Here is a 17,961-nt window from a genome sequence, read left to right as displayed (position 1 = left end):
TTCACAGCTGTGTGCTGTTTTTCACTTTCTGCCAATCTTCAGTATGTCTTCATGCTTCTACTCCCCTTTCTCACTTCCTTAGTTGAGGACATGATGGTGTTCCCTTGTGCTCTATCCCTTGGCTTGACTGTATAATTGTGGATGTAGATGCTCTGTGTAAACATGTGTAACTGTCATTGTGTCCTAATTCTACTATTGCTTCCCATTGTCTTACACCCACTTATTGCATCTTATTTCAAAAATGACTACTTTCTATGAAGCAAAGTCTGTCTTACTGATTATTTGTTGTACACAATGCTTAGAACATTGGGACTCCAATCTTAACAGGTGGCTTTTGGGCATTACCAATCAATTAATTATATCTGGCATGGTGTACAACATTAGAACAGCTGAGTCTTCTCAAAAAAAGGGGTGATGTTTGAGGTTCTTTCTAGGAGGTGAGGGGGCAAGGAAAATGAGGAGAGGGTAGAGGGTCAAATCTGTGAATTCAATAAGATAAGAAATAACTGTCCATCTTGGCTTTGTCCTTCATACCAAGATGGCTGTATTTAATGTGTAACTTGTGAATTACTCAAAATAACTTTTTTGTCTTCCCCCTCCTCCTATATACATTTTGAGGCATGTTGTAACACTGCACGTTTGGTAGAAGAGCCGTACAATCTCCAAGAGCATAATTCCATATTTTCCATTAAATAGCAGATCTAGGTTAACTGTATTTCCTACATGCAAAGCTATGCATGCGCTTGAAGGGGAAAAAGGCTAAATATGTATTCTAATTCAGTAGTATAGATGCAGTCCAGTTTTCTAGTGACACACTTAGTTTTGGACAATTGAATGTAAATTCATATCATGGAGCAATATACTGTTCACTACATAAAGTACAAATAGAGCACTTTCTAGCACCGTGGTATCTTGTGGATTTTGTTTTGTTTTCCCCAATCTTGACAAAGAAAAGGTGTCAGTGTGTTCTGACCTTCTTTGACTAGAATACGGATGTTCTCTGTTCACTTTTTTTTGTTGGAAGTGGTTTCATGTTTACAGCCCTGAAATATATTTCAAATACTTGATATATAATTAAGCTCTTACATTGTCTTCTTTTAAAATGTATGTAAACCTTTATGCTGGATGTTACTCACACAGACTGGAAAGTCTTCTCCCCCATCCTCTCTCTCCCCCCCCAAGCCTTCAAATTTACTGAGTGAAACAGCTAATAATCCTCCCTCATGCTGCACATAGCCCCAAACCAATACAAAGTAATTTCTTGTCCAAATTCTGCCCTTTAATTACACCCTTGTCAACTCCATTGACTTCAGTGGAGTCACATAAAGGTAACTAAGGGCAGAATATGGCCTCATATCTTTTATGACCACTTTTTGAAAGGTAGTATTCACTCTCCATCCTTCAACATATATAGACCCTATATTTCACTTCCCTTTAAAAAAAAAAAAAAAAATTAGGGCTGTCGAATAATTTGCAGTTAACTCATGCGATTAACTCAAAATTTTTTTAAAAAATTATGATTAATTGTACTGTTAAACAATAGAATATCAATTGAAATTTAATATTTTTGGGTGTTTTTCTACCATATTGATTTTGATTGCAACACAGAATACAAAGTGTACAGTGCTCACTTTATATTTTTTATTACAAATATTTTCACTGTAAAAATGATAAACAAAAGAAATAGTATTTTTCAATTCACCTCATAGTGCAATCTCTTCATCGTGAAAGTGTAACTTACAAATGTAGAGTTTTATTTTTTTATTACATAACTGCACAACAAAACAATGTAAAACTTTAGAGCCTACTGGTCCACTCAGTCCTACTTCTTGTTCAGCGAATCGCTAAGACAAACAAGTTTGTTTACATTTATGGGAGATGCTGCTTGCTTCTTATTTACAATGTCACCTGAAAGTGAGAACAGGTGTTCGCATGGCACTTTCCTTGCCAGTGTTGCCAGGTATTTACGTGCCATATGCCCCTTCGTGCTGCAGCCACCATTCCAGAGGACATGCTTCCATGCTGATGGTGCTCTTTTAAAAATTAAAAAAAAAAAGCATGAATTAAATTTGTGACTGAAGTCCTTGGGGGAGAATTGTAGGTCTCCTGTTCTGTTTTACCTGCATTCTGCCATATATTTCATGTTATAGCAGTCTCGGATGATGACCCAGCACATGTTCATTTGACAAAACGCAAAGAAAATACAGTGTGAGATTTCCAAAAGTAGCTACAGCACTCAACCCAAGGTTTAAGAATCTGAAGTGCTGTCCAAAATCTGAGAGGGATGAGGTGTGGAGCATGCTTTCAGAAGTCTTAAAAGAGCTAAGCTCTGATGTGGAAACTATAGAACCCCAACCACCAAAAACAGAAATCAACTTCCTTCTGGTGGTATCTGACTCAGATAATGAAAACGAACATGTGTCTTCGGTCCGCTCTGCTTTGGATCATTATTGAGCAGAAACTGTCATCAGCATGGACACATGACCTCTGGAATGGTGGTTGAAGCATGAAGGAACATATATGCATCTTTAGTGCATCTGGCATGTAAATATCTTGAGATACCGACTACAACATTGCCAGGCAAACTCCTGTTCTCACTTTCAGGTGACATTGTAAACAAGAAGCGGGCAACATTATCTCCTGCAAATTGTAACCAAACTTGTTTGTCTGAGTGACTGGCAAACAAGAAGTAGGACTGAGTGGACTTGTAGGCTCTAAAGTTTTACATTTGTTTTATTTTTGTATGTAGTTATTTTTTTGTACATAATTCTGTATTTGTAAGTTCAGTTTTCATGATAAAGATGTTGCACTACAGTACTTGTATTAGAATTGAAAAATACTATTTCTTTTGTTTTTTACAGTGCAAATATTTGTAATATAAAGTGAGAACTATACACTTTGTATTCGGTGTTGTAATTGAAATCAATATATTTGAAAATGTAGAAAACATCCAAAAATATTTAAATACATGGTATTCTATTGTTTAACAGCACGATTAATCGCGATTAATTTTTTTAATCACTTGACAGACTTAAAACACATGTTTTAGGCTATGTATCTCTCTTAATGTACAAAAGCTCTGACTAACATTAAGGTTTTGATTTACTTTTTCAAAAGGTAGAATATTTTTTACCAAAAAAATATTCAGGAAGGCGAATTAAGGCTGATACTCTATCTTATTATTAACTGGCTTGAATTTTTTGTTGTACTAGTTTGTGGAGTAGTCTCAGCTTTTAAAAATAAACTTGGATTGAAGGAAGATATGTGCTCTATAAAATGAGGTGAACAGCAAAAACTTTTGAGTGAAATTTATAAAACTTTTTAAATTCAGAACAGATCTGAATTTGAGAATAACTCTTAATGTATTTACTAAGTTTATTTTTTTTTAACAGGACCATCTTAACTCTAGGTCGTATGCGGTACCTTCTTTGCCAAAATATAAATTTTTAAATCTTTTCCCCTGTTTGTCTAATTGTAGTGTTCATTGAATGGTATCATTATATTTTTAAGGGGGAAATAGAAACAGCTTTTCTAGAGATATGTACAGCCAGGTTCAGACAGGTTTTTTTTGTGTTCAGTAATACCTTACTCTGCCTGTGGTACCATTGAAATCAAGCAAGGTGCTAGTCTGCCTGAGTAAGGATGAAGCCCTGAATCACTAGTAGAATAGGGTTATACACTAAAAGTAACACATGCGTCTTAAAAGTAAGCAAAAGATTCTTTGCTGTGCTTTAGCAATTGATGACATCACTACATCTTTCTTTGTCAGGTTGTTGCGTTCTTTACTCTGTTTTTAACTCTTCTTTTAGAGGAAGTGAGAGGGCAAATTACAGGGTGTTTCTAATATATTTACTTAGAATAATTGAACTTTTTGTCTGTTTTGCCAATTGCACCCATACAACCAGCATCACTTGGTTTGTCTTGTACAGCAGAGCTTTTATGGCTGTCCAGGCTAGATTTACTACCTAGGTGGAGTAAATGTTTACCAAAAAATAGGTACTGCTTCCAGACTGCATTTTTGTAACCTAAATCAGAGCCATGTAATCTATGGAGAATAAGGGTTTATAAAGGAAGAATTGGCCCAACTTTAATTCTTTTTATGTGATCATCTGTAATGAACTTGTCCTCACTTTCCATACCTCTTTCTAGGTAATAAACAATGCTTGTGCTACTCAAGCCATAGTAAGTGTGCTGTTAAACTGTATCCATCAAGATATCCATCTAGGAGAGACACTAGCAGAATTTAAAGAATTTTCACAAAGTTTTGATGCTGCGGTAAGTGCAACTAACTTTTGTACTTGATGTACACTGATTTGAACAATTGGCTTATGTTCTATTTATCTTATTTTATCTTTTATGTATATTTTTAGATGAAAGGTTTGGCACTAAGCAACTCTGAAGTGATTCGGCAGGTTCACAACAGTTTTGCCAGGTAACAAAAGTTGTGCATGTTACGAATCATACAAAATCCAGTAACCTTTTCTCTTTCCATTCAGCATTGTATCTATTTACCTTTTAGACAGCAAATGTTTGAGTTTGATGCAAAGTCATCAGCAAAAGAAGAAGATGCATTTCACTTTGTAAGCTATGTTCCTGTTAATGGAAGGCTGTATGAACTAGATGGACTAAGGGAAGGACCAATTGATTTAGGTAAGTTTAGTTCACTGTGGCGAATTTAAACATTGTACCTTGTTGCATTTTTGGTGGTCATATGTGACCAAAACAAATTGTTCTTTTGAGATAACAGCTGGTTCTGGTTAATACTTTTGATCTTTCACTGAGAGACTTATTTAGACGGTGTATTGAAAAGGGTGATCAACTGGATTAGTCCGTCCCCCCCTTTTTTTTTCCAGGTTTTTTCCTTTCAGCTAGTTTTTGTGATGTCAGAATCTTAAAATTCTGTTATTCATTCCCTTAATATTTTAGTTCCAAGGCAAAATCAACTGGACAAAGAAGTAGAGCCTGTTAATGCTAGGTCAAGAAGTTAAATCTAATCTTTTCATTCCACTTAAAATGTAATCATCTATCAGATGTCTCTTCTAATTTTTAAGATTTGCAAAGTCTTATTTGGTATTAAACTAACTCAGTTTCACCTGGTACAATACTTGTTACCATATTTCTTCATGTTGCCTTCCACCTCCTTTTTTTATATTCCAGGGAACATGTTAATCATCTTTGTAATCCTAATGTTATGAGAGTAGAAATGTCACTACTTGGCTTTAAATTGATGCTTTATTTGTCCCTTGTAATATTTATTATGGTAAAGTAAAAACTAGTAAAGTAAATACATCATCGAAAGGTGGATTTCTGTCAGTTTCTCAAATATTAAGACAAATGTCAAATATTTAGTTTCAGTATAGTGCATCTTTCATTTTGAAAGATTCTGATCCCTTTTAAAAAAAAAAACAAAAAAACTTCCTACTGGACAATGGCCCTGATGTAGTCAGACCTGCATGTCATATCATTGAAGTATATAGGCTTTCTGTGGACATAGGGGTCTGTTGGCATGAAATCCATTTGCAGGATGGGGAGTATGCATATAGTAACTGTTCAACTCACTACTATAGCAAAATACAGAATTTAAAAGCATGCTATGCAACAGTTTAGGACTGGAAGTGAAGAATACAGATAAAACTACAGGGGGAGTTGTAGGTCTCTTTGTTCTAGTCCTCTTTGAAAGGAGAGTACAGGAACTCCTCACAAAGTTGTCCCGGTTAACGTCATTTCATTGTTAGGTTGCTGATCAAGTAGAGAACGTGCTCATTTAAAGTTGTGCGATGCTCCCTGCTTTGTCCACTGCTTGCAGGAAGAGCAGCCCGTTGGAACTAGCTGGTGGGGGCTTGGAACCAGGGTGGACCAGCAGCCCCCCATCAGCTCCCCGTTCCCTGTGCAGCAACCACCCAGCAGGCTATCAATTGCCAGCAGTTCAGCTTTCCCTCCCCCCACTGCCATGTGCTGTTCCTGCCCTCTGCCTTGGAGCTGCTCCTTGGAGCCTCCTGCTTGCTGTGCAGGGAATGGGGGCGGGGGAAGAGGGGAGCTAATTTCAGGGTGTCCCCCTCCCCCCCGCTCCTGCACCCCGCTTACCCCATTTCCATAGAGCAGCGGGGTGGGGGGGACACTACAGGGCTTAAGACGGAGGGAGCTTCCTGGCAGCAGCTTCTGTCTCAACTTGGTGATCTACTTAAAAAGGCAGTCTACTTAGAGTGGGGTCAGCGTACTTAAAGGGGCAATGCGCGTCTCTCTCTCTGCCGTGCTATCTCCCCTCCCTCCATTCGTGCTGCTTTGTAGAGTGTGAGGCTACATTAACAACAAAGGGTTAACCCTTGAGGGTTCAGCTGATTAGTAGTTCATCATTTAGCAGTCAGGCATTCCCTGGGAAATATCCCACCCTCCGACTTCGCCACCTCAACCAAGCTTCACAATCATCATCGCTGTGTACCAGTATTAAATTGTTCGTTTAAAACTTATACTGTGTGTGTGTGTGTGTGAGTCTGCACGTGCGCTCTAACCCCCCCCCCCATTTACATTAATTCTTATGGGGAAATTAGATTTGCTTAACATCGTTTAGCTTGAAGTCACATTTCTCAGGAACATAACTACAACATTAAGCGAGGAGTTACTGTAGATCAAAGTGCTACAAGGAACTATTAATGCACATTAAATGTTCATTTAGAGAAGCCCTTACTGTTACATCTTCAAGTGTCTTGCAAGTGCTAAGTATTGTTTTAAAACATGGGGAGGAACCCTCCAAAATTTGGAGAACAAAATGGAAGAATAGGTGATGCTAACGTTATAAAGGTTTCCAAAGTCTAAATTTCTGGCAGAAATTACTGGATGAGGAAAAAAAATCAGGATTTTCATGTACTTGCTCCCTCCCTCACGCACCCACCCAATTTGGAAAACCAAATTTCTACCTTTACGCTCTCACCAAAAGACTTGTCCTTTTTTTCCCTTGCCAATAATAGAGTAAAGGTTAGAACACCCTCCCCCCCCCCTTTTAAAATCTACTCCAGCTTTGTTGCTTTTCTAAATACTGTCTAAATATTGTTCAATAGAGTACTGAAAGGTATTAACAAGAACCAGTGATTAACTTTGTATTTCAAAAAGACCATTTTGAACAATTTAGTATTGTCATTCTCCAGAGAAGAGATCCACTAAGTAGCCTTTGCAAATGAGTATCCAGAGCTTGAATTTGCAGAAAAGCTGGCTTTTTCTTTTTTTTTAAACCTTTTTTATGTATTCTATCTAGGTGCCTGTAATCAAGATGATTGGATCAGTGCTGTCAGGCCTGTCATAGAGAAACGAATACAAAAGTAAATGTCAGGTGCTTTTTTTTTTTTTTTTTTTTTGTGAAGAACGTACATGTATACCTTTTTATTGCAAAAGAACCAATTCCTAACTTTCTTTGGTTAAAAGTAGTATTCTTTTTTCTTGTTAGCTTTCTAAAAATAAACTACGGCCATCAGTTTTTTCTAACTACTTAACCCTCCTCCCCAAATCACAACTCCAAAACAACCTGGGCTAGAAACACAACTTGTTTTGTGATCTCAGTTATGGAGGACAGTTACTAAAGTTTTATATTTTAAAAAGCGGTGAACTAATTGTCAAATTATATAAGCAGAAAGATTAACGTTTAAGCTCAGGTGGGGAAAACTCTGGCGCAGGTGCTTTAAAAGGTACTACTGGACTAATTGCCATATTTAGTGTTCAGTGCAGTCATCTATGATGTGATTTTGTTTCACAATAAGAGTGGAACAATATCCACAACTTTAATGTGAAATATAAATATATATATTTACTTACAATTAAGGAAACCATAGAGGATTTTTGTTTGTTGATTTGGAGATGCTGTGCAAATGATTGTAATTTTGAAAACTATGTTCTCTTCTTTTAGATACAGTGAAGGGGAGATAAGATTTAATCTTATGGCCATTGTGTCTGACAGAAAAATGATATATGAGCAAAAGATAGCAGAACTACAGCAGCAACTTTCAGAGGTAGGATATGATATTTAAATAATGCAATTGTTCCATGCCACTGTCACTTTTTGCTTAGAAGGGTTATAAAAAATAACTTTTAGTTAGTATTTATTTTGCAACTAACCATTCCATTCCTGCCCCATAAAGGGGAAGGAGGGGGGAGAAAAGAAAAACGCCGGCAGTATTTTTACTCCAGAAAGGGAGACATGCCAGAGACTATGAAGTCTGCTATGGACTTCATGTTGTTGATTTTTAAATGGAAGATGCGCAGATACTATTAATATACTAAGGTAGAATTAGGTGTAGCATATTGCTAGCAAATAGGTGTAGCATATTTCTACTACAGTTCTTAAAAAACTTTAAATCTTAATTTAGGTAATAGCAGTATAAACACTTTACAGACCAGACCTTTTATAAAATTCTAACTTTGTGGCATTCATTTTACTTTCTTTAAGGAAGAGCCAATGGATACAGACCAGAGTGGTAATATGTTAAGTTCTATTCAGTCAGAAGTTGCAAAATATCAGATGTTAATTGAAGAAGAGAACCAAAAACTAAAAAGATACAAGGTACATGTTTTTCTTTTTGATTTTCATAGTAAAACTGTCAGGAAGATCATAATGAAGAGCCAGCTTGATGTGAGGCCTGGAAAGGAGGCCAATCTCATGCTTCTGCACATCAGGGTTGGAGGAATTAAAAGGGTATTAGCAAGGCACTGCACTACATTATTCACATGCGTCAACATACTTCTCAGTTATTGGTTGGTTTGTTCACTCACACCTTTCTTTCTAGATACCTGGGAAACTGATATTTTTATCTACTCTTTTTATTTGGCTCATAGAAGATCAGGGTTGAAAGGGACCTCAGGAGGTCATCTAGTCCAACCCCCTGCTCAAAGCAGATCAGTCCCAATTAAATCATCCCAGCCAGGGCTTTGTCAAGCCTGACCTTAAAAACCTCTAAGGAAGGAGATTGTACCACCTCCCTAGGTAACGCATTCCAGTGTTTCACCAACCTCTTAGTGAAAAAGTTTTTCCTAATATCCAACCTAAACCTCCCCCACTGCAACTTGAGACCATTACTCCTTGTCCTGTCGTCTTCTACCACTGAGAATAGTCTAGAACCATCCTCTTTGGAACCACCTCTCAGGTAGTTGAAAGTATCTATCAAATCCCCCCTCATTCTTATCTTCTGCAGACTAAACAGTCCCAGTTCCCTCAGCCTCTCCTCATAAGTCATGTGTTCCAGACCCCTAATAATTTTTGTTGCCCTCCGCTGGACTCTCTCCAATTTTTCCACATCCTTCTTGTAGTGTGGGGCCCAAAACTGGACACACTACTCCAGATGAGGCCTCTGTCGAATAGAGGGGAACGATCACGTTTCTCAATCTGCTGGCTATGCCCCTAGTTATACATCCCAAAATGCCATTGGCCTTCTTGGCAACAAGGGCACACTGTTGACTCATATCCGGCTTCTTGTCCACTGTCACCCCAGGTCCTTTTCCGCAGAACTGCTGCCTAGCCATTCGGTCCCTAGTCTGTAGCGGTGCATTGGATTCTTCCGTCCTAAGTGCAGGACCCTGCATTTATCCTTGTTGAACCTAATCAGATTTCTTTTGGCCCAATTTTCCAATTTGTCTAGGTCCCTCTATATCCTATCCCTACCTGCCACAATATCTACCACTCCTCCTAGTTTAGTATCATCTGCAAATTTGCTGAGAGTGCAATCCACACCATCCTCCAGATCATTTATGAAGATATTGAACAAAACCGGCCCCAGGACTGACCCATGGGGCACTCCACTTGATACCGGCTGCCATCTAGACATGGAGCCATAGATCACTACCCGTTGAGCCCGACAATCTAGCCAACTTTCTACCCACCTTATAGTGCATTCATCCAGCCCATACTTCTTTCACTTGCTGAGAAGAATACTGTGGGAGACCGTGTCAAAAGCTTTGCTAAGGTCAAGAAACAGTACATCTACTGCTTTCCCTTCATCCACAGAACCAGTAATCTCATCATAGAAGGCGATTAGATTAGTCAGGCATGACCTTCCCTTGGTGAATCCATGCTGACTGTTCCTGATCACTTTCCTCTCATGTAAGTGCTTCAGGATTGATTCCTTGAGGACCTGCTCCTTGATTTTTCCGGGGACTGAGGTGAGGCTGACTGGCCTGTAGTTCCCAGGATCCTCCTTCTTCCCTTTTTTAAAGATGGGCACTACGTTAGCCTTTTTCCAGTTGTCCGGGACTTCCCCCGATCGCCATGAGTTTTCAAAGATAATGGCCAATGGCTCTCTCGGATGCAAAGCATCCGGCCCCATGGACTTGTGCACGTCCAGCTTTTCTAAATAGTCCCTAACCACTTCTTTCTCCACAGAGGGCTGGTCACCTACTCCTCATGCTGTGTTGCCTAGCGCAGCAGTCTGGGAGCTGACCTTGTTTGTGAAGACAGAGGCAAAAAAAGCATTGAGTACATTAGCTTTTTCCACATCCTCTGTCACTAGGTTGCCTCCCTTATTCAGTGAGGTTGCCTCCCTCATTCATAATAACAATCACATTTTCTTATGCATATTCTCTAAAGCCTCCCCTATTCTGCCATCTCCTCCTGTTCAAGTATGTGTATATATAAAAGTTCATCAAAAAGCTCTTGTAAATAGTGAAGTATAGAACTCTTGGAAAGAGACAGTTGCATGTGTCTCAAGAACTTATAACTATGGTCACCAATAATTCTGCTCTGTTGTGGCATTCTTTTACTTCTCAGAATTTGTTCTTTTTGCTATAGTGATTTTTTTAATTTAATTTTATTTTATTTTTGGTCATCCCTCTGAACTCCTTTTATAAGATTGATATTTCTAATGAACTTTTCCATCTTTCTTTGTTATAAGGGTATGCTTTAAATTAATGAACATTTGATACCCAGCTGATCAGATGTGTGTACTGGACTGGCAATGAACGACAGAAAAATGAAAGTACTTAGCTGTTTGCTGTTCTGTAACAGAACATCTCTGTGATCCCTGAATATGGCATTGAAACAGCTTTCGGTTTTTTGGTCTTTACATTCGGTACAGATGTGAGATTGTACACTGTTTAGAAAGTAGCAGAGCATATTTTTATTCTTCGCTTTTTGAAGTCCAGCTCCTAGTTTTTGATAAATGGAATGAAGTGCAGAAGAAATTGGCATGTTTAACTGAGGTTCTGACTCATTATCTTAAATAAGGAATTTAACTGTATTCATAGAAATGAAAAATGGGGAAGATTTGAGATACGTCTGCAGTGCAGTTAGACACCCACAGCAGATTTAAGATAAGACTGTTTTAGTTGGTGACGCAGATGTTTGCGATTGGGCTGCAGTCCGGTCTCTAGTATTTTGTAAGGTGAGAGGGCCCCAGAGCCTAGGCCCAGGCCTGAAAATCTGCACCAGCAACTAAAACAGTCCCTTGAACCTGAGTCAGCTGGCACAGGCCAGCCATGTGCTTTTTGAAAAAGTTGCAGTGTAGATCTACCTTTTTTGATCAACATTTGGAGCTGGTCACCAATGATTTCAGGGGATATAAAAGAAACAACCAATAGGCAACTTCAAAATTATTTGCTTTAGTTTTTCCGAAGTGATGGCCAGCTAGCTCCATTGTTTTTTATACCTACAGAATATATTCTGTGGTATGTTTAGAGAAAAAAGAGAATGAGTTAGTTAGGTAACCATATAGGATTTTTCCCATCTTTAATATCTATGAATATCTCTCTGCTCCTTGCAGGGTAGGATAGAAAATAAATTATTTTAAATATGCAGGTCACCCTCAAGGGAGATACTCCTAAAGCTTTTTACTAAAGTGTAAAATTTACAGTATACGGGATACACTAATTTCTTTTGGAGAAACTTATTTTACTAGTTCCCTGAAGATAGAATTTTTTTTATTGAAACCTTTGCCACCTTTAAGAACTTAAATTCTGTTTCTGTTCTGCAGATATAGGCCTTTGCTATATTACGTGGTACTATGAGATGTATTAGGAGGATTTATGTTTGTAAAGCATCTTTCCTCTGTGATGTCAAAAATTGATAAATACTACTAATTACTTTTTGTATTGCAATTTAGTCTAAGTGAACCAGTCCTGGAGCAGAGCCCCATTGCGCTAGGGAGTGTACAAATACATAACAAAAAGACATTTCCTGCTCTAAAGAGCTTAGAGTTGAAGTATAAAATGAGAGATGGGGAGCACAGTTAAACAGTATTTGTCAGCATGATAAGGAGGAGCTACAATATGCTAGCTGTCTAATCATTTTCAGGTTGAGTGTGGTGTTTTTGGTAGGTGCCATGGCAGATGAGTGTTAAGGAGGGTTTATATTTATGTCATACAAACTTCGTGTAATGCATTAACTCTTCCGAAGTGCTCTGCACCTCACTATCTGAACTCGGTAACTGGCTCAAAAAGAGAATGTAACCTTAAGGGAACTCTTATAATGGGGGGGAGGGATCCCTTTTGTCTGACACATAGCAGTTCCATTAATGTCTGCAATTAATTTTCAGATTGAAAATATTAGAAGAAAACATAACTACCTGCCTTTCATCATGGAATTGTTAAAAACTTTAGCAGAACACCAACAGTTAATACCACTGGTAGAGAAGGTGAGCATTTCTTGTAGGACTTTTTTTAAAGAAGCAAGATATATTAATTCATGTATTTTGTATGTTTTCTACCTGAACAGAAATGTAGCTGCACTTCTAAAACTGGAATTCTTAAGTGGAAGAGGTTTATTTAGTTAAACTTGCTGTGTGCAGCTAAATGGCAAGTGTATATGGGTATTCCCCCCCACCTCCAGCCCTGTGTTTTTAAGATGCAGTGTGCTTACCAAGATGGGGGTGCACACTCTGCTGAGCAAAAGCTCCAGAGAGTATCTTCCCTGATAACCCAAAGTCCCCTAATGCTGTAAAAGCAGGGGACCTTTCAATAACGACTATATTAGTGAAGTAGAGGGCAAAAAGAATCACAGACTGCTGGCTGAAGTTGCATGAGGAAATCTTACTAAGGGCTAGTCTACACTAGAAATGCGTGCAGCTGCGCCACTGTAGTGCATCTGGTGAAGACACAGCCGATGGAAGAAAGCTCTCCCACTGACTTATTAAATCCATCTCCCCGAGGGCAGTAGCTGTATCAGCGGCAATGACCTAGTGCTGTCCACACTGGCACTTAGGTTGGTGTAACTTGCGTTGCTTAGTGGGTGGCTTATTCACACCTCTGAGAGACATACGATATACTCTGGTGTAGAGAAACCCTAAAACTCATCTCCCCAAGGGGAGCAGGGAAATCTAAAACTTATCCACACACAAGGCCTGTGCATCTTTTGTCTTATCAGATTATAGGACCCAGTCTATCCAGTAAACTCCCTACTTAATGTCTGCTCGCTTAACGTTGTTTCGATGTTACATCTCTGCTCCATTACAGAACATGCTCATTTAAAGTTGTGCAGTGCTCCACTATAATGTCGTTTGGCCGCCTGCTTTGTCCATGATTGGCAGCCGCCTACCCCCAGCACCTCCCGCTCGCTGGCAGACCCCGCACATCAGCGCCTTCCCCCTGTTCTCCCCGCCTCCTGCCCATGGCAATCAGCTGGTTTGCGGTGTTCAGGAGGGAGGGGAGAGAAGCGAGGACATGGCACGCCTCCTGAACACCGCAAACCAGCTGATTTCCGGAGGCAGGGGAGGGAGTGGGGAAGCTGCGTGCCACGTCCTCGCTGCTCCCCCCAGCCTCCTGAATGCCGCAAGACTGCCGCAGGCAGGAGGTGGAGGGAGCAGGAGGAAGGCGCTGATCTGTGGGGTCTGCCGGCGGGTGAGAGGCGCTGGGGGGAGGTTGTAGGGGAGCTGATAAGGGAGCTGCCAGCCTGTTTAATACCTATATTAAATTGCTTGTTTAACATGTATATAATGCCTTTTGTCTGGCAAAAAAAAATTTCCCTGGAACCTAACCCCCCCACTATTTACTATTAATTCTTATGGGGAAATTGAATTCACTTAACATTGTTTCACTTAAAGTCACATTTTTCAGGAACAGAAGAGTTACCGTACAGTGTAAAACTGATTTTATCTATCTGTGAACACTAGATGGCAACCCATGTGTGGCTGTATTGGTGCATAGGGCCATCATGTTGTACATGTCTGCTTATTTTGTTTCCTGACTTTATTGATTTTGCTAACTTTTGCTGTTTCCTTTCTATGCTTCTTCCACTGATAGTTTTGATTTACTGTTAAACATGCTTTGATTTAAGCTTTAAATAAAGTCTGTAATGTTTGTTGTCTCCCTGTAAGATCATTAAACTGATAGGTTATTCAAACAGCTGACTTAATTGCGGTTTTTATCATGTTACTGGCTTGCATATCTGTCTCATGTGCAGTAAATATAACATGTATCCCTGATGTTAGATCCTTACATTAAATAAATAGCGATTTATTTAGCTTAACAAGCATCTCCATTTAACTGAACATTTTGGGGCTGGGGAGGGACACGGGGGGGACGGAGTTTAGAAGCCCAGTTGCTTGGGCAGATCACTGTTCTACCAGTTGACGTTAGGACAGTTCTTTTGAGGTGAAGGCATTTTGGTCTCTGCCACTTCCTAGTGTTTTGTCTAATGTTTTTACCATGTGAAATGTAGACAGAAAAACTTTTAAGGCTCTTTAAGTAGTTGCCCTCACTTCTCTCTCTGTACAGGTGCAAAAGTGAAGGAACTTCCTTACAGTTAATAGTTTAAATGTGACCCAGAGAAATTAAGCCAGCTTTGAATTTTCTTGGTTTGAATTAAACTATATATTTAACAGACTTGTGTTACCAACAGTATTGTATGGTTTTTGTATTAAATTACATATTATGAGTTTTTGTCTCACTACTGAACTTCCAGGGAGACTTGGTGACTTAGAGGATTCGTAACAGGACACACAGAATTTTACTTCAGGTCCTTTAGTTAGAGCCAAACCAGTTCAGTAGCAAGCAGCAGTCAGAACTAGGTGCATGCACACCTTTATACAAAGAACCACAGTTACTATATGGACAGGTGTGAATAGTCTTTCTCAATATCATTTTAGTCTTTAAAATCTGTATATAAAGGGAAGAGGTCAAGTAATGTGACATCAAGTTAAATGTTACCGGGTGCTTGTAAGATTTAATGTGAAAACTACTTCAAACTTGAATGATTGAGATAAGTGAGAATTTCTTGATTGTATCTTTTTGGCATATTAGTGTGATCTGTGTCTAAAGAAAGTTTTAGCTTGATTTAGAGCTCCATATATACACATCAAGAGGAAAGTCACCCCTCAGAATTCTGTTGCTGATCTTAGTTTAGTGTGCAGCTACCACAGCAAATGATATGATGAATAACAAGATAAAATAGAAATCCCTCTTCATTTTCGAATGACAGATTTTTTTGCATCCTAAGGGAAATGATTGCCTGTCTGATCTTCTCACATAACTATTCAACACAATATTTTCTATTGCTAAAAACAAAATTTGCATATCAGTATTTTTATAACATGGTGTTATGAAAATGATGTACCAGGCTGCAAGTTTGTTGCAAAACGGTTATGTCCATTTGTGTGGAACCTAGACATTTAACACGTGGAAAACTGAGCAAGAAATTTTATTTGCAGATAACCTCACCCTTAGTTTCTGTGTTTTTCTTCCTCCTGTGCTTCTTGATGATGAAGCAAAATATCAGTAAAAATATGTTTGTTGCTTCAGAGCTCGTCAACGGTCGAGTGAAGAATAAACAGCATGAGCAGATGATCTCCAGAGTAATAAAAATCTTATTGTTGGATATCTCTCCTTAGAAACTTAAGACTAAACTGTTCTTAAGTAGTGTTGATTTTTCAGATTTTTCCACAAGGGCTCAAGAGGTCTTTAACCTGTTTTGCATTATATAAGTGTATACCCAGAGATGATCCTAAGGTTTAGTAGCTGCATGTACGGCATTCGACAAGCATCCAAATTATGTTTAAAAGTGGCTTTTGTTAGACCACAATTGATATTTTACTGTCCGTTCCAGGAGGTAACGGACAGTCATGTATATTTTGAGTTGCAGACAAAAGTAGGCAGTATTCTCAACGAGGTATAACATGCTCTCTATTTTTACCTTTTAGGCAAAAGAAAAACAGAATGCCAAGAAAGCTCAGGAGGCCAAGTGAAGACAATTTTGGATGAAAAATGTATACAATAATGTGCTTCTGACCTTGTTTTCATGAAACAAGCCTACAAGACTTTTCCATAAACTTTAAATTTGTCCAGCGCACGTTTGGCAATTGTAACAGTTTTGTCTTGTATCGTATGTACGGGTCTATAAATCTCCTCCCCTTGCATCATGTGCATGTAGTACCTACTAAGTAATGTTTAGAGTCTCTTGATCAAATTTCCATTATTTAACGGTTGTGTCTGATCAATTCCTCATAGCTTATTGGGAAGTAGAACCGCCATTGTTAGAGATCTGAAAATGTGCAAATAATGTACCCATATATTTTTAATCTCTTCCTAATGAAAATATTTACACCTTATCCCATGTTAATGGACTTGGATTTCTAATGATGCAGAGAATGTCAGAATTTTAAAATAACAGTTGGGCTTTCTCTGTTCATCACCATTAACAGTTGTTATAGTCTCTGACTCTTCACCAACTTCCCCCATGTCTTTGTTTTTATGAACTTTGACTAATTTTTTACAGAGTTGAAAAGTATGAATTTAGCTGTAAACCACTTGCAAAGACCAATGTGTACTCTCAAAAGATCTACATTGCTTTAGTAGAAAAGATAATAAATATTCCCATTTTTATTTTGGCAAACTTTTTTCAGGTGGTATTTTGTAGCCCTATCATTTGGTAATGTGACTGTTTTGGGTAGGATAGTACTTGAAATCTTGGCTTCTTGACCATATACATCAAACTTGCAACAAGGAAGTTCACAATTTGATTTCAGGAGATAATATTTCTGGAGATGTGTTTTATTCCACAGTTTTAGTTGTAAACCTTTAAACGTACACTTCGGTAGGTTTGTGGGGGTGTTTCTTGACCAGTAGGAGAGAGAGATTTGGGAGGTGACTTAACCATATAAGAGAACTAAATGCATGGGAAAATTTAAAATACCAGAGTTTTAAAAACAAAATTTCGGCAATGACCTCAGTCCAGACCATGGGAAAACTAGCATTGCAATTACTCTTATTGATTTCACTAGCTCTGCTAGCGAAATGATAACACTGTTTTAAATCTCAAAGCGAGAGAGGAAGGTGTTTGTATTCTAACATATGGCGATGCATTGTTAAAGTGGTTTGATATTGCACAACATATTTACAGATCTTCTACTCTATTTGACTACCTATACAGGATGGTTCCTGATAGTATAATCTGAACTGATTTTGCTCAGTCTGGTTTTGAATAAGTCAGACATGATTCTGCCACTAACTTAGGGAGAATTTCTCCCCCCACCCCCATTTCTTTTCCCCTTCAATCTAAAGTGTGTGTGTGTTTCATGAAATTGTCTTTTCTTTATTAATAGATTGTGCTTATTTTGAAACCTTCCTCATTTTTTGGAGGAAAACTGTGTTCAAAGCACATTGATTCTTCTTCGAGAGATGTCCCTGTGGGTGCTCCTCTTCAGGTCAAGGTGCGTCCCAGCACCTTCAATCAGAGATTTCTAGGGCAGTACCCCTCTTGAGCTGTCAGTGTTTGAACAGCGCATGCGCAGCCTGGGCTCCTCAGTTCCTTCTCTACCGTCCCCGGCTAGAGACTGAGTTTAGCAGTGCTCTTTGACATTAGCTAATTAGTTCGTTTCTCAGTTTAGTTAGATAGTTTCAGTCATTAGAGTTACTACTTAGATAAGTTACATTCACTGTTACATTTATTTCTTTACAAGGGGGAAAAAAAAAACACCTCCATGGTTTCGGACATGCCTGGCTCCCTGGAATTCAAGAGATGCACCTCCTGTAAGGATGCCATCCCCATCTTGGACAGGC

General features: G+C 38.7%; 1 protein-coding gene across 2 annotated transcripts in view; it reads left to right on the top strand.

Moving 5' to 3' along the window:
• UCHL5 (ubiquitin C-terminal hydrolase L5) overlaps positions 1 to 16,324 on the top strand; it is a 30,838-nt gene extending 14,514 nt beyond the window's left edge. For both annotated transcript variants that reach the window (XM_073356717.2, XM_073356718.2), the window contains 8 exons: positions 4,150 to 4,275; positions 4,371 to 4,432; positions 4,520 to 4,650; positions 7,250 to 7,313; positions 7,895 to 7,997; positions 8,435 to 8,548; positions 12,507 to 12,605; positions 16,104 to 16,324. In XM_073356717.2, the coding sequence (XP_073212818.1) occupies positions 4,150 to 4,275; positions 4,371 to 4,432; positions 4,520 to 4,650; positions 7,250 to 7,313; positions 7,895 to 7,997; positions 8,435 to 8,548; positions 12,507 to 12,605; positions 16,104 to 16,148 (744 nt within the window). In that variant the 3' untranslated portion in view covers positions 16,149 to 16,324. The remainder of the gene's footprint in view (positions 1 to 4,149; positions 4,276 to 4,370; positions 4,433 to 4,519; positions 4,651 to 7,249; positions 7,314 to 7,894; positions 7,998 to 8,434; positions 8,549 to 12,506; positions 12,606 to 16,103) is intronic.
• Positions 16,325 to 17,961: the final 1,637 nt, after the last annotated feature.

Source organism: Lepidochelys kempii, chromosome 8 (assembly GCF_965140285.1).
Source record: "Lepidochelys kempii isolate rLepKem1 chromosome 8, rLepKem1.hap1, whole genome shotgun sequence".
Classification (NCBI taxonomy): domain Eukaryota; kingdom Metazoa; phylum Chordata; order Testudines; family Cheloniidae; genus Lepidochelys; species Lepidochelys kempii.
The sequence above is the reverse complement of the archived record's forward strand: the minus strand, read 5'-3'. Positions and strand labels throughout refer to the sequence as shown.